Genomic DNA, 24,482 nt, shown 5'->3' with positions numbered 1-24,482 from the left:
GGGCCAACCTACCCGTGAAAAAGGGAGGATTGAAATGGGGATAGAAAATAAAAAAGGAACCCAACCTCGCATCATAACAGGGTGAAATATGGCGAATTTTTCTGTTACACTACCGCTTCGTGGTTGAATAAATTGGTTGAGTTTCGGTACGTGCGTCGTGGGATGTCCGGAAATGGACAAGTGTGGTGTCGATTCGACGGAAAAACCAAATACGCCCATTTTCACGTTTTTCAAAAAGTGTTAACTGACGATTGTACTAACTTATATTTCATACTTTAATACGTTTGCCCTATTTTTTGTGAGTTTTTAATATAGCGTCAAGGGAAATTGCATCACAAACTTTAACAAACCCCCTTGCGCTCTGATGAAAAGTGTTATCTATCAAAAGCAACTTCAAAACTTTATTCTTTATGAGCGTTCTAGATACTTTTTATCGATTCAAGTTGTGAAAGAATCTTAAAAAAATTCGTACTCTTAATCATTTCGTTGACGACATTCATCTTTCTGGATCCTACAAGGATCTTCCGAGCCATGGTTGCATTATGCCTGACCAACGTTACTCGGGAGGTGCACGAGGTCACATATATCTTCCACAAAATGGGAAAAAATCGCACCCAAACAGAAAAAAAGGCCGGGAAAAACATTATGGCAACTATCTAGGGCGGGCGTATTTTTCTTCCACTAATCTCGGGAAAAGCCATTTTCGACGCAAGGCCGCGATAATCTTTGGGCCTTGTGTGTTTTTTTTTTGTTGTTTCGGCGACGAGTGATGATACGCACAACGCTGGCCTACCTCACCGAGTCGCACAGCCTTTTTCGGACGGCGCAACGATGAAAATGATAATGACACCGTAAGCGGAACGATAATTAATGAGCCGGGAAGATAAACAACGGACATGTCGGATTAAACCCCGGTGCCGTCACCCGGAAACTCGGTCGGGCCGTTTCGGTGTGTAGAGTTTCGCGCAGTTGAAACCTTTCGTACCATTCTGGCGCCACGTGAAAATGGCGCCATCTTGGATTGAAATAAAGGAACAAATCTCGGGAATTAAGAACGTACCAACCTGGCACAGAAAGTTGATGAATTATTTATTCTATTTGAATATTTCCCACCGTTTCCGTAGATTAATACTCATTTCTTAATGGAGTACCTTGATTTACCTTTCCTTAAATGGATAATAATATGTGTGTCTTCGTATCCACCGTACCGTGCTGCCAACAATTGGAATGTCTTATAGAGCACGTTTTCTTTTTGGGTGAACATTTCTCAACTCCACTCGAAGCCGGAAATTTCATTCAATTTCGCTACTTTGCATGATTTAAGCGACGCTCTCGCATTCATATTTTATCGAACACGAAAGTCCAGGAAAGAATGGATCCAAGAAAGGCCCAGCCTCCTGATGCCTTCGGTACGGGTTCGCCCCTGCTTCCGGTTGAGGTTTTCCAATGCGGAGTACCTCGAACGGATGGCGTAAGGAGCCGAAAACTTTAAACCAAACACAAAAGCACATTTCCATCGGTATTGTTACAGAAAATAAACTCGAGAGCATTTCGCTTTACGGTAATGCACTAGGGAAAACATTTTTGGAATTAGTATTGGGAAGGACGGGACCGGTTTGGGGGAGGAATGACTATCCCTCGGAATACTATCGGGAGGTTCGTCTGCATGTGAGGGTGGGATTTGCAGGAACAGCAGTTCGGATTTTTACACCGCCTTTCTTCAACTGTCGATACCTTTCGGTTGCATGAAATCTCCACCATGCTAAAGGGAATAGGATGGCCATTGAAATCCGCGCGGGAGGGCGTAGAGCCTTCAATAATGCCAACCGGCAAAGCGATGGTTAGGATAAGAATGGAAGGCGCCACACAGAAGAAAAGAAAACCATAGTTGAAACGAAATCGAACGCGCAAGTGTAAGGAATGTTGCGTCGAGACGGAATTGAAGGATGCTTCCGAGCGACTCCATACCCCGCCCGGTAAATCTGCAAATGGGGCGCAGAAAGAAACGAAGAATAGCGGAAAATGTCCGACCGAATGATTTTCAAGTTTTAACCAAAAGGACACCAAGACGAACGCATTCCGTTGCGTAAAGTTCTTTGCCTTACTTGGTGGACCTTTTTTTTGCAAGGGAAGTCATCCCCAGGTTCAGTTTTGAGAGGAAGAAAGTCTAACAGAATAAAAGAGCCTGATAAAGAGGGAATAAAAGGTGAACTTCTTGTAGGAAATCCTGGCAGGAATGTAAAATCCTTCCGTCCGGTGTACCTGGGACGAAAAAGAATTTTGTATTTTACTTCTAAATGCTATTCCTTAGGGGTGGGTCCGGAAATGCCGTAGTTTCCATTGTGCATTTGATTTAAAAAATCACAAAACTCAGTGATGTAGAAATATGAACTGAAGCCGGATTGATGTGAATACCTTACATCAAGTCCCAGGGGAGAAACAAGGCGTTTCGTGGTGTCTATCGACGAGGAATTCTCTATATACATTAACCGTGGCAACAGTTTGTTTTAAAAAAACATCATTCCTGAATCCTTTAGGTATGAATGGATTTTAAGGCAATTCTTAAGGGAGAGTTATATTAATGTAACAAATGGTTTTAAATATAATTGCAGACTATCTAAGTAAAGTAATCTTTTAGCTGCTCCGCAAGTTCATCAGGATATTCTTCACTGCGGACAGCATTTTCATCCGTGTACCTCTCCGACAGCTGGCGGAGTTTCGTGAGGGCTTCGCATTGTTCGTAGTAAAGGCATTCATATACGATTTGCCAGATCATGAAGTAAATATTTCGTCGATCTTCGACTTCCCGCACCTGAAACTCTTCGTCTACGTTCAGGTATTGCGTTTGATTACGTAACTCGCTGTACGAAGGCCAGACAAGGTCGGATAGTTTACTGCGTTTCGGTGTCGGGTTTCTAGAAATAGATGATATTTAGCACTTAAAGAATCTTGTAAATCAAGTGCGTTGTTCAAGGCTTACCCATATTTCACGAAATTGGTTATAAGTTCTACCGTTTTTATGTGCACCGATAGTTCACGGCGGAACTCGCTACGGTTTCCTAGTGCCTCCTTCATATTATAAGGGCTAAAAATGTAGCCTAACTCATCTCCGTGGATCGCACCGTACACCGAGTTGTCCACGTAGTGGGCAAATATTTTCTTCTTGTATTCTCCAAACTTTCCGTCGAACTGAAAGCGCAAATAGTAAACCTTCTCGACGTCCAACCGTTGCACAAACTCACTCAGCAACCGTTTTATAGGATGGTGCAGGTTGGCCATGCTTGCCATCTTGCGATAGAATTGGCCCCTGGAGTCTTCCAACCCTTGCGAGACCACCCAGATACTAATGTTTTCAAAAATTTCCGCGATCTGTTGCTTCAGTTCACGACGTCGATTATTGGGGTAGTTATTGCTCATCCAGAAAGCTGTCACATGCTTTAGCATGAGCTCGAACTCGGTGGAGGTTTCACTCATCAACATCGGCATCGGATGTGGAGCCTTCGTTCGAACGAGCTTGTGAGGAGATTGTCTGAAGTATGACGCTTCATCGTCGGGATGATCCTCTAACGTCGGAAGGAAGCATGGATAGAACATACTGGAGAAGGCAAATGTGTGCCGAAGTCTGTTATCTTTCAGGAAAAACTCCTCAAATGATTGCTCACGAAGCTCGTTCAGTGTCGACGCGCTGAGGTCTCGCTCATAATTATCCATGCACTTTTCGCCTTCGTATAGCATCGCCCAAGGTGCAAGCATCGAGCCGCTTAGAAGAATAGCTCCCTGAAACAACCCTCGAGCCCGATCGCTATAAAGGTGATGGGAGAGATCGCCAGCGCCTGCACTGTGTCCCATAACCGTGACACGATTGGGATCACCACCGAAATAGCTAACATAGCGCTGTATCCACTGGAGAGCCACGAGTTGATCCTTCAGTCCATAGTTTCCCGTGATGTTATGCTTTTCATCCTTCAAAAATCCAAACACACCAAGTCGATAGTTGATCGTTACTACGATCACATCCTAAAAATGCATGGAAGTAGTTATAAGTAAACCCACTTGACATCACTGGATGGTAGAAGCTTCTATACAAACATTTTCCATAAGCAAATCGACGCCATGAACTTCGCCGGAACCGACGACATGACTACCACCGTGGATGAACACCAACACTGGGAGCATGACGATCCGATCGCTACCATCTCGACTAGTCGTGTTGTTCACTGTTGTGAAAATATTCAAAAACAGACAGTCCTCCGCTCCGGCTACGGATGTCTGCTCGTTGATATCATCAAACTGTGGGCATTTGTTCCCATACGCAGTGTAGTTGTTGTGACCTTCTGGTTCCTCGAACACTGGATCCTGTTTTCAAAGTTTTCGAAGTAAACATCCTTGGTTATGGGATGAGATTTTAGAATGTTTTAAGTTTCTTCGAAACTTACTGCAAATCGAAGCAACCCAACGGGAGGCTTTGCGTACCGAATACCAAGATATTCACAAAATTGCACTCCATTAAATGTACTATTTCGTACACCTTGAGCAGTGGATTGAGGTCCCAGCTGAACGGAACACTCTGCTGAGGTCTTTTCAACGTCATCTGCAGTCACGAATGCAAGCTGAGCGTACAGAAGACTGACAAATATCGTAAGTAATCGAAGATAAACTAAACCACTACCCATTTTTAAGGGCGTCTGTAGGCACTCAAATGAAACGAAACCAAATCCAACACCGCACTCTACAGACGGCCTCTCGTTACTGCTGATAACACGTAGCTTCATCACTTATATTTGCCTATTCTTCGTCGTACCCTCATGCTGGTTCCTGTTCTCTGGTGAAACCTTAGGACCCGGTTGTTAGAATGAGAGCATGGGATTAAGCGCGCCTCAATGCTCTCCCGGCACAGTGGGATAAGGTGGAGAACTAAACATTTAAAATTGCTGATGAAGTTTCCGTATTGTAGTACGCGAGTTAGTTAAAAACATGAAGATAGTAAAATTTTCCATTGAAAATTCAGATTATGCCACCGTAGTATGACAGAAGGATTGGTACTGGAAATGATTGCAGTCAAGTGACGTAATGCAACAATTTAATCCATTTCAAAATTTAATTTAAAAAACTAAATCGTTTAGCTCCTTCTTTTGATCTTATTGTTACGCAACAAAGCTCATACAATACTCCATACAACGAATGGTGGTAGTACCTTTATTGTTATTATGCGGCTCGACATCATGTTTATTATAGCTCGGTTCCCAGCCGTTCGTGATAGGTAGTACCTTCCCACACAACACGAAGTCGTATTAAGTTGAAGAAATTGAATCATATATTAGTATTTTTCGAATCGGAATCGCAGTAAGCATAGACAATGTACGAGCAATGTATATTCTTTGTTCCATATGATGCCGATTAAGAATGTAATACGATTTTCTTTATGCATACGTATAGATAAACGAGCAATGTCCAGCTGATGTATATCGTAAGTCGTATATGATGCCGACTTAGAAAATATACGACTAAACATATACATTTTGAACAATGTACGGTTAGCGCCTCCACTTTTGTACGTATAGGCATTATTTTAGCATCATTTACGATTCAATCATATTGCATAGAAGTACGATTATTTCAAGTTGATATTCGATTTACATGCATATGTGTTGTGTGGGTTCTTCACCTATCCCAAATTATTTCGAAAACGGGCTACTTCGGGCAACTGCATTTTCTGGACTCGCTGTTGTCATATGTTTTGTTATACAGTAAACAAATTTTCAAAAACTTCTTGTGAATCTTTTTCTCATTCAAAATAAAGCAAAGCTTTATTTTTCTATATTTTTTATCAAAAACATGTCAATTTAATGCAAAAACAGGGAAACAAGTCTCGTAAGTCCTTAACGGGCAGGCATGACCAAGAGGTCGTTACGCCAATAAGACGAAGAAGAAGATGTCAATTTGATGCTTGTAGCTGAGAAAAATTTATCAAATGAGAAAATTTTATTAACATTCTTAAAACATTTCTTTTTTACGTGGCCAAACTGTAAAGAAAACTTCGAGGACGTTTTCAATTGACTAATATACTCTTTTTTCACACGCTCAACTTTGGCATAGCATAGTTATAATATTGACCAATGTATTGAGATGATTCTAAGGGTTTTCTTAGTCAACTATCCAACTATTATTTAAGCTTGTTACCATTCACATACTAACACTTCCATTTTGGGTGAAATATCCGTCTCTTATCCCACCGTGCCCAGAGGCAAAACGCGACCGCTACCCTAAATGTATACTGAGAAAGACACGAAAACAAACTTGTCTAGCACCTGACCTCAGTGGTGATAAGACCATCAATGTTTTACAATCGAGCATGCAAGGTCAATGCTACGGTTTGTATTGAGGAAGATCCGGGCGGGCGAGTAGATGAAAACATCGGAAGCTGAAGGGAACGATGCTGGCAGCGTGAAATGAAAGCACGTCATTAGATTGCTCACCTAGCATTCGATTCAATAGGAAGTATTACGCGCCACGTGTGAAAGAGTTGTGCGATGTTTTAGTTTAAAATTGACCAGCTGATTGTAAGGTTGTTCAGCGACAGGTTTTTTTATACCCAGATAAGCGTGGTGTGTACTGAATTTCATTCACTTCAAAATGCTATTCGTATATGGGAAAGAGATTGTAAAGTAGAAAGAAAACAACAAAGATACTTTGTTAATCTAATGGTTAGAAATATTTATGAAACGAATATGATTGCCTATTTGCCTAGGAAGTTCTACCATTTCCGCAATGTAGTATTCTCTGTGGACAGTGCTGTCAACAACGTATCTCTCGACAGCTGGTAGAGTTCCTCGATGGGATCGCATTGTGCATAGTAAAGGCATTCATAAATGATTCGCCAGATCATGAAGTAAACATTTCGTCGATCTTCGACGTCTCGCACCTCAAACGCTTCGTCTATGTTCAGGTACTGAGTTTGATTCCGTGACTCGCTGTACGAAGGCCAAACAAGATCAGATAGTTCACTGCGTTTCGGTGTTGGGTTTCTAGAGGAAGATAAAATGTAGTACTTAAATTCCGTCAACTGTATTTTTCAAGCCTTACCCATATTTCACGAAATTAGTTATCAGCTCAACCATTTTGATGTGCACCGATAGTTCACGACGGAATTCGCTCCGATTTCCTAGTGCCTCCTTCAGGTTATAAGGGCTAAAAATGTAGCTAAGGTCGTCTCCATGGATCGCACCGTACACTGAGTTGTCCACGTAGTGGGCAAACATTTTCTTTTTGTATTCTCCAAATTTTCCGTCAAACTGGAAGCGTAAATAGTAAACCTGCTCGCTGTCCACCCGTTGCACCATCTCACTCAGCAACCGTTTGATGGGATAATGCAGGTTGGCCATGCTTGCCATCTTGCGATAGAATTGGCTCCTGGAGTCTTCCAACCCTTGTGAGACCATCCAGATACTAATGTTTCCGAAAATTTCCGCAATCTGCGGGATGTGTTCAACACGTCGATTGTTAGGAAAATTACTGTTCATCCAGAAGCCCCACACGTGCCTTAGCATGATCTCGAACTCGGTGGAGGTTTCGCTTATCAGTACCGGCATCGGATGCGGAGACTTCGTCCGAACGAGCTGGTGAGGGGACTGTCTGAAGTATGACGCTTCATCGTCGGGGTGATCCTCTAGCGTCGGAAGAAAGCATGGAAATGTCATACTGGAGAACGAAAATCTGTGCCGAAGTCTGTTATCTTTCAGGAAAAACTCCTCAAATGATTGCTCACGAAGCTCCTCCACGGTCGATACGTTGAGGTCTCGCAGATAATCATCCATGCATTTTTCGCCTTCGTAAAGCATCGCCCAGGGCGCAAGCATCGAGCCGCTTAGAAGAATAGCTCCCTGAAACAACCCTCGAGCCCGATCGCTATACAGGTGATGGGAGAGATCGCCAGCGCCAGCACTGTGTCCCATAACCGTGACACGATTGGGATCACCACCAAAATAGCTAACATAGCGCTGTATCCACTGGAGAGCCACGAGTTGATCCTTCAGTCCATAGTTTCCCGTGATGTTATGCTTTTCATCCTTCAAAAATCCAAGCATTCCTAGTCGATAGTTGATCGTTACTACGATCACATCCTAAAAATGCATGGAAGAAGTTAGAAGTAAAAATAATTGACACCCTTAGTTGCTAGAATCTTCTATACACACATGTTCCATGAGCAAATCGACGCCGTGAACATCACCGGAACCGACCACATGACTACCACCATGGATGAACACCAACACTGGGAGCATGACGAGCTGGTCGCTACAATCCCGGCTAGCCGTGTTGTTCACTGTTGTGAAAATATTCAAAACCAGACAGTCCTCTGCTCCGATCACGGATGTCTGCTCATTGATCCCAACAAACTGCGGGCATTTGTTCCCGTATGTGGTGTATATGTTGTGACCTTCTGGTTCCTCGAACACTGGATCCTGTTTTCATTTATGTTGAACCAAACATTCTTCCTTATGAGATGAGAGTTTTTAGGTTTTTCAATTACTTCAAAACTTACTGCAAATCGAAGGAGCCCAACGGGAGGCTTTGCGTACCGAATGCCAAGATATTCACAAAATTGCACTCCTTTAAATGTGCTATTTCGTACACCTTGAGCAGTGGATTGAAGTCCCAGCTGAACGGTACACTCTGCTGAGTTTCTTTCAATGTCATTTGCAGTCGCGAATGCTAGCTGAGCGTACAGAAGACTGACAAATATCGTAAGTAATCGAAGATAAACTAAAACAGTACCCATTTCGTTCTGAAATGGCAATGAAATGAAACGAAGTCGAATTCAACACCGCACTCTACAGACGATCTCGCTAAACTGTCCGTGGTGAACGCTACCTTCAATGTATACTGAAAAAGTCTCAAACAACTACTGTTGAACCCAACCTCTTACTAATGATAAGCTCATCTTAGTTGTACAATCCAGCATTAATTGGTGAATGCTATAGTAGCGGACAAGCGAGTAAATGAAAGCAACAGAGGGTGATGGTGAAAAGGTGCAATAATAGTAAACCAATGTATTCCTTGTTTTTACTCAGCGTTGAAACCGCTTGGAAGCAATTCTGAGAATTAAAGACAAAGAGAAATTGAACAGCTGTTATCAATAGCAAACAGATGTCTCTTTATTCCTTACAGTCGGCTGCAAAATTGAGCATACAATCATGGAAGAATTGGTTTTTGATCATAACATTTCTTTTTGCTGTAAACAAAGAAATGAAACGAAGCCAAATTCAAAACTTCGCTCTTTAGACGTCATCTATGTCCTGACCGAGGTAAACCGTGAACGCTACCCTGAATGTATCCTGACACGATAAGGGATCGCGTAACGAGATAAACACAAGCTAGTATAGCGCCTGAACTCAATTGAGATAAGACCATCAATGTTTTACAATCGAGCATGCTCAGTCAATGGCACAGTTGGTATTGAGGGAGATCCAGACGAGCGAGTAAATGAAAACATCAGAAGTTTGTCTTTACTCAGCATTTGATCCAATAGGAAGTATTACGCGTCACGTCTGAAAGAGTTGTGCGTTGTTGAAAGTTGAGAAGTGCTGATTATTAGGAAATACCAACTCTCCAAATGAGCCTCAAAATTTATTGGTTATTGGCATATCATGTTGTCTTAAAGAATTGTTCAAAATCAGTTTGAAGTTTGATTTAAGTATGTGATAACAGTGATCGGGGATACATTCACTTTCACATACATTCCATTTGCATTCACTTTAAAATGCTATTCGTATGGGGTGGAAAGAGTTTCTAAAGTAAATATAAAACTACTAAGGTACTTTTTCAATCCTTTTTTTATAGATTTAAAAGTAATACTACCATTATTCGTAAGATTAGGAAAATTCATGAAACGAATATGATTGCTTTTTTGCATAGGAAGTTTTACAAGTTGTGAATTGCATCTGTGGACAGCGTTGTCAACAACGTATCTCTGACCAGCTCGTTGAGTTTTGTGACCGCCTCACATTGTGCGTAGTAAAGGCATTCATAAATGATTCGCCAAACCATGAAGTAAATATTTCGTCGATCTTCGACTTCCCGCACCTGAAACTCGTCGTCTATGTTCAGGTACAGCGTTTGATTACGTGACTCGCTGTACGAAGGCCAGACAAGATCAGATAGTTCACTGCGTTTCGGTGTTGGGTTTCTAGAGGAAGATGAAATTTAGTACTTAAATTCCGTCAACTGTGTTTTTCAAGACTTACCCATATTTCACGAAATTGGCTATCAGCTCTACCGTTTTGATGTGCACCGATAGCTCACGGCGGAATTCGCTCCGATATCCTAGTGCCTGTTTCAGGTTATAAGGGCTAAAAATGTAGCCTAACTCGTCTCCGTGGATCGCACCGTACACCGAGTTGTCCACGTAGTGGGCAAACATTTTGTTCTTGTATTCTCCAAACTTTCCGTCGAATTGAAAGCGCAAATAGTAAACCTCTTCGGTGTCCAACCGTTGCACCATCTCGCTAAGCAACCGTTTGATGGGGTAATGCATGTTGGCCATGTTTGCCATCTTGCGATAGAATTGACTCTGAGAGTCCTCCAACCCTTGTGAGACCATCCAGATACTAATGTTTCCGAAAATTTCCCACATCGGATATACCTGCTCAAGACGTCGATTGTTGGGAAAGTTTTTGCTCATCATGAGGGTCCACACTTCCTTTAGCATGAGCTCGAACTCGGTGGAGGTTTCACTTATCAGTATCGGCATCGAATGTGGAGCCTTCGTTCGAACGAGCCGGTGAGGGGACTTCTTGAAGTATGACGCATCGTCGTCAGGGTGATCCTCTAGCGTTGGAAGGAAACATGGATAGAACATACTAGAGAAGGCAAAAGAGTGAAGAAATTCGTCATCCTTTAGGAAAAACTTCTCAAATGATTTCTCACGAAGCTCCTCCAGTGTCGACACGTTGAGGTCTTGCACATAATTATCCATGCACTCTTCGCCTTCGTACAGCATCGCCCAAGGTGCTAGCATCGAGCCGCTTAGAAGAATAGCTCCCTGAAACAATCCTCGAGCCCGATCATTATACAGGTGATGGGAGAGATCACCAGCGCCAGCACTGTGTCCCATAACCGTGACACGATTGGGATCACCACCGAAATAGCTAACATAGCGCTGTATCCACTGGAGAGCGACGAGTTGATCCTTCAGTCCATAGTTTCCCGTGATGTTGTTCTTTTCATCCTTCAAAAATCCAAACACCCCAAGTCGATAGTTGATCGTTACTATGATCACATCCTACAAATGAATGGAAGTGGTAGTAGAACTAAGTTAACTTCCTTGGTTGGTAGAACCTTCGATACAAACATTTTCCATAAGCAAATTGACGCCGTGGACTTCGCCGGAATCGACCACATGACTACCACCATGGATGAACACCAACACTGGGATCATGACGCGCTGATCGCTACCATATCGGCTAGTCGTGTTGTTCACTGTTGTGAAAATATTCAAAAACAGACAGTCCTCTGCTCCGATCACGGATGTTTGCTTGTTGATATCATCAAACTGTGGACATTTGTTCCCATACGCTATGTAATTGTTGTCACCTTTTGGTTCCTCGAACACTGGATCCTGTTTTCAATGTTTTCGAAGTAAATATTCTTGGTTAGAAGTTGAGAGATCTTAAGATTTTCAATTACTTCGCAACTTACTGCAAATCGAAGGAGCCCAACGGGAGGCTTTGCATACCGAATACCAAGATATTCACAGAATTGCACTCCGTTAAATGTGCTATTTCGTACACCTTGAGCAGTGGATTGAAGTCCCAGCTGAACGGTACACTCTTCTGAGTTCTTTTCAACGTCATCTGCTGACACGAGTGCTAGCTGAGTGTACAGAAGACTGACAAATATCGTAAGTAATTGAAGATAAACTAAACCAGTACCCACTTCGTTCCGATCTGGCAATGCAATGAAACGAAGTCTAATACAACACCGTACTTCACCAACGTTCTCTCTGAACTATCGGTGGTGAGCGCTGCTCTCAATGTATCGTGAAAAAGATTCAACCACAAAATAGTCAAGAACCTGAACTTACTATTGATAAGCTCATCATAGTTGTGAAATCGAGCATTGAAGATGAATGCTGTCGAAGCTGATGAGCGTGTAAATGAAAACATAAATCGGTGATGCTGGAAATTTGTAAAGAAAGTACGCCAATATATTGCTTGATTTTACTCAGCGTTCAAACGGATTGGAAGTAATTCGGAGAATTGAAGACTTATGCGCTGTTTATTTAGAAATTGAACAGCTGTTATCAGTAGCAAACAGATTTCTCTGTCTTACTTATTGTCTTTACTTGGCATTCGATCCAATAATAAGTAATTTGCGCCACGTGTGAAAGAGTTGTGCGTCGTTTTAGCTGGAGATTGTCCGCTGATAATAAGGTATTACAAGCCCTCTAATTGCGCCTCAAAAGTTCTTGGTTAATTGCAAATCATTTTGTTTTTATGTAGTGTTGCAAAATAGTTTCGATCAGTTTAAGAGTGTAGCGACAGTGACTGTTTTTGTATACATAGTTAAGCGGGGTGCATAAAGATTTTCGTCATTCACGTCAAAATGCTGTTTTTTTTTTATAAAACATACTATTTATTTATAAAATAGTTTACTTGCTTATAAATATGGTCATTACAATAGTGTCAAAAAAACAATGTACATTTAAGGACAGCTAGATCGATCGCAGTATCATTGTTTCCAATGATATGGATGATGTAGTTCGCATACAGACGAAGCACTTTTACTCGTTGCGCAGTACTCATTCCGCGGAGTACTGGAAAACGGAGACATTGAAACGAGCACTGACACCCTGGAGCTTCATTCCTGATGCACTGCTGCAGCAGGTCCCAGGCGGCAATAACGCGAGTGCAAGAGGTGAACCTATGTTCCAGGGTGTCACATTCAACACAAAACATACAGGACGATGAGGATGCGCGTCCCATCCGCATTAGCAGATCGCCATGTGGGACCTTGCCGTTCACTACAAGGTACAGTGCCGACCGCTGCTCCGATGACAACTTCGGGGAATGGATGTTCTTCCATACCATCTTCCAGACAACATTTTGAAACTGTTCCTGGATTTTGGGATTTGGGAAACGTTGCACTAGCGTCTTGCGAAACGCTCTAGTGGACGGGTGTTGCTTAAGAGTGGAGGGAACGTATGCGAGTATCTGGACAACACTCCGAAGGCATGGATATGTTGATGGGATGGCTGCAATGTCAGGCGGGTTGTCAGCGTATCGTATGTGGTCCGCACCAATCCGCAGGTACTCCTGTTCCACCACATACCGGTTGGTCAACAGGGCTATAGTCGTCACAGCTGGGATGTGGAGGTTGAGTCCCCCACGGTTTCGGGGCAGCGCCAGTTGTTGGAGTGGGATCCGTATTCCGCCAGCACCGCTCCAGAGGAGAGACCCTACCAGGCTAGTTACCTTGGCTGTGTCCATTGCGCGTGCACCAACAACCGACGCAACGAACCACAGCTTCGGCAGCAAGAAGCTGTTGAGCAGAACCACTTTCTGCATAAGGTTCAGGTCTCTCACCCTGTGTAACCACACCAGCCGACGAAACTGGTTGATCACCAGGTCCCGCTCGTAAAGAGGTGGAAAGAGTTTTTCCATAATCTTTTATCTATTATATTTTATTTATCTTCCACATCTATATTTATCTTTCTATCGTTCTATCAATCTATGTATCTTCTATCTAGCTATGTATATATATTCTATCGGTAATATATTAAATTTAGATAAGTACGCTTGCAACTTATAAGGCTTTCAAGGGTGAACAACCCTCACCCTCAGCTCATCTTGCATGCATGATTTTGAATTAATTTTTGATTTTTTGATTTTTTAAAATTGATTTGAATTGATTTGATTTGATTAAATTGATTTTTGAAGCAATTTAAAATTTTCAGGTGGCACCGGGCCGTGGCATATGAAATACGTTCAAAAAAAAAAATTCGACACCGGGTAATTAGCAATATTTTTGTATATTTTAATAGAAAAAGCAAAACAAAATTTATTCGTTTATTTATTTATGTAACACAACGGGCAACGCGGACCTTATGAGTGTCTTAAGAACTAACTTACAAATCACAATAAATTATAGTATCGTAAAGTGCGCATTTGCAAGAAGTCTAGCTTGTCAATAGATATGTAAAAGAAGAAAGCCGGATAAGCTTTACTGAATGTTCGGGAAAAACTGTTCGTAACGCGTCCTGCTGAATGTTATCCGCAACAAAAGAAAAAATTTAGCAACTTCATGCTCTGTCATGATGCATTTTTTCCTGTTTCCAATCGCTCACTTCCCGCGAACGGTTGGCTTTTTCTTTTTCTCCACAATAATAAAAGAAATGGATAAAATTACTGGAAACATACATTTTGTAAAACATGTACAAACAGCTGCCCCGTTTTATATTGCATTGATTAATATAGCAAACGGCAAATTGAGGGAGAAAGGAAGGATACATGGAAAACCCAAGCTTTTGAAACCTATCAAATTCTACAGGGTCCGGGCAATATGAATTACATTCCAATGGTAAGACCTACAGTCACACAAAAGTATTCACAAATGTAACACGACACATCACAACGCAAAGGCTTTGGGGGCTTGTGCTTTTTCGGATAGGTTTCGGATAGCTGCAAGGATAAGTCTTACTCGCTTGAGGTGCAGATGATAAAAGAAATTATGTTATTCCTAACTATTCCAATGCACTGCCTTGTACTAAAAACATAATTCTGGTGCATAATTATGTCGTGCATTCAAGGGTCGAGTGATCAGCCAAAGAGTGAGAACCAAATACAATCCAGAGCTCACTGAGTTAGTCTTTATGAGTAAACAGAAGGATATGCTCGATCAACTATAACTTCAAAGCATGCCGAAATTGATTTGAAATTAAACTGTAAAGATAGGAATAGTGACAAATTCTTCAAAACAGGGCTTAAGAACAAAGGTTAATGAATTTTATATTTGATGAAAATGGTATATTTCGCAACCATCTAGCATTTTTTTTTAAAGAAATGCATCTTGCTACCCGTGTAACCGGGCTCATAAGCAAGTCTAATAAACTAAAAGCAGAAACGGTACTTCATCAATCCTTTATTTTAAGATAAATGTAAAGGCAAAACTACTTTTATTCTTGATGGTTGGGAATATTCATCAAACGAATATGTTTGCCAATAATTACACCCTTCTTTGGTAATGCATTATTACATTTAACATGCGTGAAAACATAAAAGTTCGCGTGTGCCGGCGGAGTGTTGTGACGGCCTCGCATTGTTCGTAGTAAAGGCATTCATAAATGATTCGCCAGAAAAAGAAGTAAACATTTCGTCCAGCTTCGACATTCCGCACCTGAAACTCGTCGTCTATGTTCAGGTACTGCGTTTGATTTCGTGACTCGCTGTACGAAGGCCAGACAAGGTCAGACAATTCGCTGCGTTTCGGTGTCGGGTTTCTAAAAAAAGACGGAATTGGATGCTTAAAGAATTCTGTGCATCAAGTGTGTTTTTCAAGACTTACCCATATTTCACGAAATTGGTTATCAGCTCTACTGTTTTTTGGTGCACCGATAGTTCACGGTGGAATTCGCTCCGATTTCCTAGTGCCTCCTTCAGGTTATAAGGGCTAAAAATGTATCCCAACTCATCTCCGTGGATCGCACCGTACACCGAGTTGTCCACGTAGTTGACAAAGTTTTTCTTTTTGTATTCTCCAAACTTTCCGTCGAACTGGAAGCGTAAATAGTAAACCTGCTCGCTGTCCAACCGATGCACCATCTCGCTAAGCAGTAACATGATAGGATAATGCAGGTTGGCCATGCTCGCCATCTTGCGATAGAATTGGCTCTGTGAGTCTTCAAACCCTTGAGAAACCAAATTGTTACTAATGTTTTCCAACATTTCCGAAATCTCCTCACGACGTTGGTTCAGCTCACGACGTTGGTTATTGGGAACGTTATTGAACTTCCAGAAGGCCGGATTGTGCCTTAGCATGAGCTCAACTTCGGTGGACGTTTCACTTATCAGCATCGGCATCGCATGGGGAGCTTTCGTTCGAACGAGCTGGTGAGGGGACTTCTTGAAGTATGACGCTTCATCGTCGGGGTGATCCTCTAACGTCGGAAGGAAACATGGATAGGTCATACCGGAGAAAGCAAATGTATGAAAATGCCTGTCATGTGTCATGAAAAACTCCTCCAATGGTTGCTCACGAAGCTCCTCCAGTGTCGATGCATTGAGGTCTCGCATATAATCATCCATGCACTCTTCGCCTTTGTAAAGCACCGCCCAGGGCGCAAGCATCGAGCCGCTAAGAAGAATAGCTCCCTGAAACAATCCTCGAGCCCGATCGTTATACAGATGATGGGAGAGATCACCAGCGCCAGCACTGTGTCCCATAACCGTGACACGATTGGGATCACCACCGAAATAGCTAACATAGCGTTTTATCCACTCGAGAGCCACGAGTTGATCCTTCAGTCCATAGTTTCCCGTGATGTTGTGCTTTTCATCCTTCAAAAATCCAAGCATTCCTAGTCGATAGTCGATCGTTACTACGATCACATCCTACAAATGAATGGAAGAAGTTATAAGTAAACCCACTTGACATCATTGGTTGGAAGAACCTTCTAAACACACATTTTCCATAAGCAAATCGACGCCGTAGACTTGGCCGGAACCAATCACATGACTACCACTATGGATGAATACCAACACTGGAAGCATGACGCGCTGATCGCTACCATCTTGGCTAGCCGTGTTGTTCACTGTAGTGAAAATATTCAAAAATAGACAGTCCTCCGCTCCGATCACGGATGACTGTTCGTTGATATCATCAAATTGTGGGCATTTGTTCCCGTATGTGGTGTAGCTGTTGTGACCTTCGGGTTCCTCGAATACTGGGTCCTGTTTTCAATGTTTTCGAAGCAAAAATTCTTGGTTATGAGATGAAAGTTTTTAAGATTTTCAATTACTTCGCGACTTACTGCAAATCGAAGCAACCCAACGGGAGGCTTTGCATACCGAATACCAAGATATTCACAGAATTGCACTCCGTTAAATGTGCTATTTCGTACACCTTGAGCAGTGGATTGAAGTCCCAGCTGAACGGTACACTCTGCTGAGGTCTTTTCAACGTCACCTGCATTCACGAATGCAAGCTGAGCGTAAAGAAGACTGACAAATATCGTATGTAATTGAAGATAAACTATACCAGTACCCATTTCGTTCAGCTCTAGGCAAAATTCTAATCCGCACTCTACAGACGTTCTCTCTGTACTGAATGAGTTAAGCCGTGAACGCTACCCCCTCAATGCATCCTGAAAAAGTCTCAAACAACTACTCTTGAACCCAACCTCTTACTAATGATAAGCTCATCCTAGTTTTACAACCGGGCATGCAAGGTCAATGCTACAGTTTGTAGTGAGGAAGATCCGGACGACCGAGTAAATGAAAACAATGGGTGATGCTGGAAATGAGCATTGAATCTACGCCAATGTTTTGCTTGTATTTACTAAGCGCTTGAGCCGATTGGAAGTAGTTCTCAGAACTGAAGAGTTATGCACTGTTTTACTTAGAAATTGGACGGCTGATTGTTATACTGATTGAATTGCAGCAAACATACCGTATGCGTGATAATGTTTGCACCATCGTACTAATATGGTTCCCGATGGACCTAGGCTTACGAATCCTTGGCTTTCTCTACAGTCTAGGACCTGACTTCAATAGTGATAAGACCATAATGTAAATGCCACAGTTTGTATTGAGGTAGATCCGGGCGAGCTAGTAAATGTAAAAATCAGAGGGTGATGCTGTCAGCGTGAAATGAAATTACATCGTTTGATTGCTTGTCTTTAAATGTGTTATCCAATAGGAAGTTTTAGGAGCCACACCGTGTCGACATAACGGCAGAGAGCGGTGGGTCGACTGTCACTGCCACTGTCAGGAGGCTGTCAGAGTCCTGCGGTCTAAAAGGGGAGAAAACTCTTTCTACCGGTCGGCATCTCGAAAGAAGCTAAGTATGGCCAATACTCGACCAGTCCCAAAAACAACCTTGGGTCATATTATAGATGAAAAAGGATGGCATGCTGACCTTCTTAAAATAATGGCCAATGGCCAATTTGTTCGCAACATGTGTTTGTTACCTCAACCACTTGATGATATGATATCATATAGAAGATATCTTCTCAAGGAAGGCGCTTCTTTCCAGTGGAGTTAAAAATGTCAGCATGCATTTGAGTAGTTCCAACAAATACTATCTTCACCTGACCTGCTATTGACCCACTACAACCCGAAGCTTGAGATTAATGTGTCAGCAGATGCGTCATCAATTGGAATAGGAGCTACTATAGTGCATAAGTTCCCAGATGGTACACTGAAGCTTTTTCAGTATGCTTCACGGGCACTAACAGGAGAACTAAGGTGGTTCCCCTGGCCGAAAACTTTGTAGGAAAGTATCAAGCCGGTTTCATGGAGCGACGCTCGACAACGGACCAGCTGTTCAAGGCGAGCTATGACAGCATTGACCGGCAACAGCTGTGGATGTTGATGAAGGAGTTTCAGATTCCGAACAAGCTGATAATGCTGTGTAGGGTCGTTAGTCTCGCGTCCTCTCAGTTTGCTTCCCACAGAGGACTGAGGTAAGGGGATAACTTTTCATATCTCCTTTTCATTACAGGCACGCGGCTCGCGGAGGAGAAGGCCGCAGCGAGTATGGTTGTTTGGCCAGGTCGAGACGGACTTTCGGAGGATCGGTGTCTCGAATTCTTGCATCTGCAGCACAGAACCGGTCGTACGTGCCTCGAGCTACTCAGTGTAGCTCTAAAGCTTAAGCCCGTTTATGGTCAAGCCCTGTCAAAGACATTATAACTTTGTATTGGTGACTTTGTGCATGCCAAGGAGTACAGGCAGAAAACGTGACCGCTGGGAAGATTGAACAACGTGTAGGAAAGGTGATTTACAAAGTTCTTAAATCAACTGGTAGCAAGCAAATATCACACATTAACACATCCCGGTACCACATCACTCGTATACTCGTGTTACACAAACATTTTTTATGCTCTGTAACTTTTTATATATTACTTTTTAACCTATTCCTACCACCTCTTTAATGCCCTTGTCTATCTATCTATCTATCTATCTATATATATAAAAGTCACCGTTGTCTGTATATATATATGTATGCACTCGCATCACGCAAAATCTACCGGGCCGATTTACACCAAACTTGGCAGGAAGGTAGCTAATTTTCCAGGATTGAATGATCTGAACTTCGTTTGTTGATATCTTCAATCCTCCCTACCCCTCCCGAACACCTATCCTCTAAAATTAATGAAAAACAATTATAGCTCAACCATTACTGATTGGATTTACATAAAAATTGATACACATGCTGCTTTCGTAAGGACATAGCATGGTTTAAAATTTCATCGATCTAGAGGAAGGGGAAAGGGGGGCTCGCATACTACTCCCTACCTCAAAAATGGTAAAAATGCAATATGGATATCAATTTCGCAAGATTTATGATCTCTAAATCGAATGGCCTTACTCTTAATGTTCAATCTTAGCCCCTCTATCCTCCTCTTCTTCAGCATAACAATAGCAATTCTCAAAACGAAGAGCGTTATTTCTTATCATGTATTCAACAGCATTACGCAAACTCTAACGGATCGATTTGTGCCAAACTTGACTGGATATTAGCTAATTTTACAAGGATGAATTATTTGGACTTCGTTTATTGATGTCCCCATACCTCCCTACCCCTCCCGGATAACAACCGTCTAAAAATAAGGAAAACCAATTAAAGCTTTACGATTATTGAACAGATTTTCACAAACTTGGTACACATACTGCTTACAAAGAGACATAGCTTTGATTAAAATTTCAACCTCCTAGGGCAAGGGGAAAAGGGGGCTCTCAAATTACCCCCTACCCTAAAAATAGTAAAAATGCTATATGGGTACCAATTTCGCAGTATTTGTGGTCTCTAAATCGAATGGCCTCACTCTTAATGTTCAATCTTAGCTAAGACTCCCACTACCGTCCTCTTCTCCAGCCAAACAATAGCAATTCTCAGAACAAAAAACGTCAATTCTGATCACATGTATTCAACGCAAAATCTAATAAGTCTACCTTAACCAAACTAGGGTGGAGTGTAGCTAATTTTTTATGATTTCGAATATCCTCCGTCCCTTTCCCGAACCGAAAACTTTTCCCTATCCCCGAACACCGAACACCTCAAATGAAAAAAAATAATAATAATTCAACAATTATGGGATGGGATTTTTACAAAATTTGGTACACATACTTCTTAAATATGTAGCCATCATCTAATAAAATTTCATCCATGTACAAGAAAGGATAAGAGGGGCTACCATCTTACCTCTATATCTCAACAATGGTTTAAAAGCAATATGGGTATCATTTTCGTTGTTTTTTTTGGGGTCATTAAATCGAATGGAATCGAATTTGAGTATTCAATCTCATCTCAGACTTCTTTTATCTTCTGCTACAAATATTCTCAATCACACAAAATCGATTCGATTTATACCCAACATACTAATAAGAAAGCCAATTTTCAAGTGTGAAACGTCCAACATTCTTAACATTGTAAAACTCAATACACTGAATGAAAACACTCTTTCGTTTGGAATTGTTTTTCTACACGGATGAAATCGGGTTAATCAGCTAGTTAGTTGATAAAAAAGATGCAGGACTCGTCCGTTAATGATATTAGTCTTGGTACGGAACGTGTTAATAGTTCCTGGTAAAGATTCGTCACCGTCCTCACCAGCAATCATCATCGTCGTCGTCATAATCATCATCATCATCATCATCGTCATCGTTATCTTCGTCGTTTCCGAGTTAACGTATTCGTACATGTGTACACGTAAAGCAATAAAAAGTCACGATCAGTTTCAAGTTTAATTTAAGAGTCTGAAAACAATGAATGTTTTCTTTATACATAGATAGGCAGAGTGCATGAAGATTATCGTAAATCGCTTCAAAATACTATTCGTATAGGGTGGAAAAAATTAATGAAAAAAACAGAAAGAAAGAAAGGGACTTTTCAAACCTTTATTTTTAGACGGATTTAAAAGCAATAGCACTAATATTCTTTACGGTAAGGTATATTAATGAAGCAAATATGTTTGTCTATTTGTTCAGGAAGTTCATCCAGTTCAGAACTGTATTATTCCCTGTTGAAAGCTGACGGAGTTTCGCGATGGCCTCACATTGTTCGTAGTAAAGGCATTCATAAATGATTCGCCAAATCATGAAGTAAATATTTCGTCGATCTTCGACATTTCGCACTTGAAACTCGTCGTCTATGTTCAGGTATTGCGTTTGATTCCGTGACTCGCTATAAGAAGGCCAGACGAGGTCGGACAGTTTACTGCGTTTCGGTGTCGGGTTTCTAGAAGAAAATGAGATATAGCACTTAAATTCTGTCAACTTTCATTCTGTCTTCTTCAAGACTTACCCATATTTAACGAAATTGGCTATCAGCTCTACCGTTTTGATGTGCACCGATAACTCACGGCGGAATTTGTTCGGATTTTCTAGTGCCTCCTTCAGGTTAAAAGGGCTAAAAATGTAGCCAAGATCGTCTCCGTGGATCGCACCGTACACCGAGTTGTCCACGTAGTGAGCAAATATTTTGTTCTTGTATTCTCCAAACTTTCCGTCGAACTGAAAGCGTAAATAGTAAACCTGCTCGGTGTCCAACCGTTGCGCAGTCTCCTTCAGTAACCGTTTGATAGGATAATGCAAGTTGGCCATGCTTGCCATCTTGCGATAGAATTGGCTCGGTGAGTCTTCTAATCCTTCCGAGACCACCTTGATACCAATGTTCTCCAACATTTCTGAAATCTCCTGCATGTGCTCACGACGTCGATTGTTGGGGTAGTTATTGCCCTTCCAGAATGCCGGCATATGCTTTAGCATGAGCTCAACCTCGGTGGAGGTTTCACTCATCAACATCGGCATCGCATGTGGAGCCTTCGTTCGAACGAGCTGGTGAGGGGACTTCTTGAAGTATGACGCTTCATCGTCGGGGTGATCCTCTAACGTCGGAAGGAAACATGGGTAGAGCATACCGGCAAAGGCAAAGCAGTGCCGAAGTCTGTCATATGCCAGGAACAACTCATCAAATGCTTTCCCACGAAGCTCTTGCAGTGTCGACACGTTGAGGTCTCGCACATAATTATCCATGCATTTTTCGCCTTCGTAAAGCATCGCCCAAGGTGCTAGCATCGAGCCGCTTAGAAGAATAGCTCCCTGAAACAACCCTCGAGCCCGATCGCTATACAGGTGATGGGAGAGATCACCAGCACCAGCACTGTGTCCCATAACCGTGACACGATTGGGATCACCACCGAAATAGCTAACATAGCGCTGTATCCACTGGAGAGCCACGAGTTGATCCTTCAGTCCATAGTTTCCCGTGATGTTGTTCTTTTCATCCTTCAAAAATCCAATCACTCCAAGTCGATAGTTGATCGTTACTACGATCACATCCTACAAAAGATTAGAAGTAGTTAGAAGTGAACATAGTTGACATCACTGGCTGGTAGAAGCGTCTATACAAACATTTTCCATAAGCAAATCGACGCCATGAACTTCGCCGGAACCGATCACATGACTACCACTATGGATTAACACCATCACTGGGAGCAAGACGCGCCGAGCGCGTGCTCGTACACGTGTAGCACTACTATCACGGCTATTCATATTGTTCACTGTTGTGAAAATATTCAAAACCAGACAGTCCTCTGCTCCGATCACGGATGTCTGCTTGCTGATGTTTTCATACTGTGGGCATTTGTTCCCGTACGCAGTGTAGTTGTTGTGACCTTCTGGTTTCTCGAACACTGGATCCTGTTTTCAATGTTTTCGAAGTAAATATCCTTAGTTTTGGGATGCGATTTTATAATATTTTAGGTCAATTCACAACTTACTGCAAATCGAAGCAACCCAACGGGAGGCTTTGCGTACCGAATACCAAGATATTCACAAAATTGCACTCCATTAAATGTGATATTTGGAACACCTTGGGCTGTGGATTGAGGTCCCAGCTGAACGGTACACTCTGCTGAGTTAGTGCCAACGTGATCTGCAGCCACGAATGCAAGCTGAGCATACAGAAGACTGACAAATATCGTAAGTAATCGAAGATAAACTAAACCACTACCCATTTTTAAAGGTTTCTGTAGGCACTCAAATGAAACGAAGTCAAATCCAATACCGCACTCTACAGGCGTTCTCTCTATACTGATCGAGGAAAACCTTGAACGCTGTCCTTAATATATTCTCTGACCTTACTATGAATCTGACTTTACAAATGATAAGCTCATGATAGTTATACAATCGAGCATGCAAGGTTACTGCTATAGTTTGTTTTAAGGAAGATGCTATAAATTGTTTGTTTTTACTTATAGAGTAATGCGCTGTTTAAGAAATTGACCAACTGATTGTTAGAAATAGTAAACAGATGTCTCTTTCGTACTTGTAGCCGGCTGTAACATTGAGCAAACAAATAGAGGAGACTTGAGTTTTCGATCATCACACTTAGTTCTGGTGTGAGCAATGAAATGAAACGAAGCAAAATTTAAAACCGCACTCTATAGATGTTCTCTCAGTACTAACCGAGGTATACCGAGGTGAATGCTACTGTGAATGTATCCTGAAAAAGACATAAACAAATCAAGCAGCAACGAGAAGCAATGCAGCAGCAACAATAGGCATTCCTTGTCCCAGATTCCTTGCGGCAAGAACAATAGAGTCCTTAGCAAGCAACAAAAAATAATTCCAGTACGATCGAGAAGATCACGTCACTTTTGCTGCATGGTACAGCAGGTACGAACATTTGTTCGATAAAGACACGGAGCGGTTGGACGACGTCACTCTTGTCAGGTTGATAATAAATAAGCTAGGACTAACCGAGCATGAAAAGTACATTAGCCATATACTACTGGCTAAAGCCAATGAGTTCGTCTTTAAAACAACCGTAGAGAAGGTAGACAAATTATTTGACTCGGGAGACATCGAGAATGTTGGAAGAAGAGCTAAAGTGTATATTGTTGTTGCGTAGACTGAAAGAGAAGTCACAGAGACAAGCATCCGACTACTAAGCTACCTGGAAGAAATGAAAGAGCTTACCGTGGTTCAGATGACCAATGAATGCCTCATTAGAGATAATTTGGAGAAAAATATTGCTGTCTTGTGAGAGGCGTCGTGGAAACCAAAACATTGCAAATTGCAAGAGGAAAAAAGTGAAATGTTGGCTTTGTGGAGGATGGCATTTCGCGCAAAATTATCCGAAGAAGTCCTACAAATGCCTACGATGTCACATTATTGGGCATGAAGTAAGTTTTCTGGCACACTGTAGGGGAAGTGTTCCTTTGTATACCTCGGATCTCAAGTCACATGTGACTCTGACACGGC

At 42.0% G+C, this 24,482-nt stretch overlaps 2 protein-coding genes across 2 annotated transcripts; both read right to left on the bottom strand.

The window, feature by feature from the left end:
- Window positions 1-2,617: 2,617 nt before the first annotated feature.
- Window positions 2,618-4,673, bottom strand: LOC131265739 (pyrethroid hydrolase Ces2a-like). The gene is made up of 4 exons (XM_058268048.1): window positions 4,437-4,673; window positions 4,090-4,356; window positions 2,981-4,017; window positions 2,618-2,915 (listed from the first exon to the last, which is right to left on the bottom strand). Exons 1-4 carry the CDS (start codon window positions 4,671-4,673, stop codon window positions 2,618-2,620), a joined length of 1,839 nt encoding a protein of 612 aa, XP_058124031.1.
- Window positions 4,674-21,099: 16,426 nt separating this feature from the next.
- On the bottom strand, window positions 21,100-23,233 carry LOC131265729 (esterase E4-like). The gene is made up of 4 exons (XM_058268036.1): window positions 22,997-23,233; window positions 22,629-22,916; window positions 21,520-22,556; window positions 21,100-21,453 (listed from the first exon to the last, which is right to left on the bottom strand). The coding sequence occupies exons 1-4, from the start codon at window positions 23,231-23,233 to the stop codon at window positions 21,192-21,194; spliced, it is 1,824 nt and encodes a 607-aa protein (XP_058124019.1). The 3' UTR covers window positions 21,100-21,191.
- Window positions 23,234-24,482: the final 1,249 nt, after the last annotated feature.

This window comes from Anopheles coustani, chromosome 3 (genome assembly GCF_943734705.1).
Source record: "Anopheles coustani chromosome 3, idAnoCousDA_361_x.2, whole genome shotgun sequence".
In the NCBI taxonomy this organism is placed as follows: Eukaryota; Metazoa; Arthropoda; class Insecta; order Diptera; family Culicidae; genus Anopheles; species Anopheles coustani.
The sequence above is the reverse complement of the archived record's forward strand: the minus strand, read 5'-3'. Positions and strand labels throughout refer to the sequence as shown.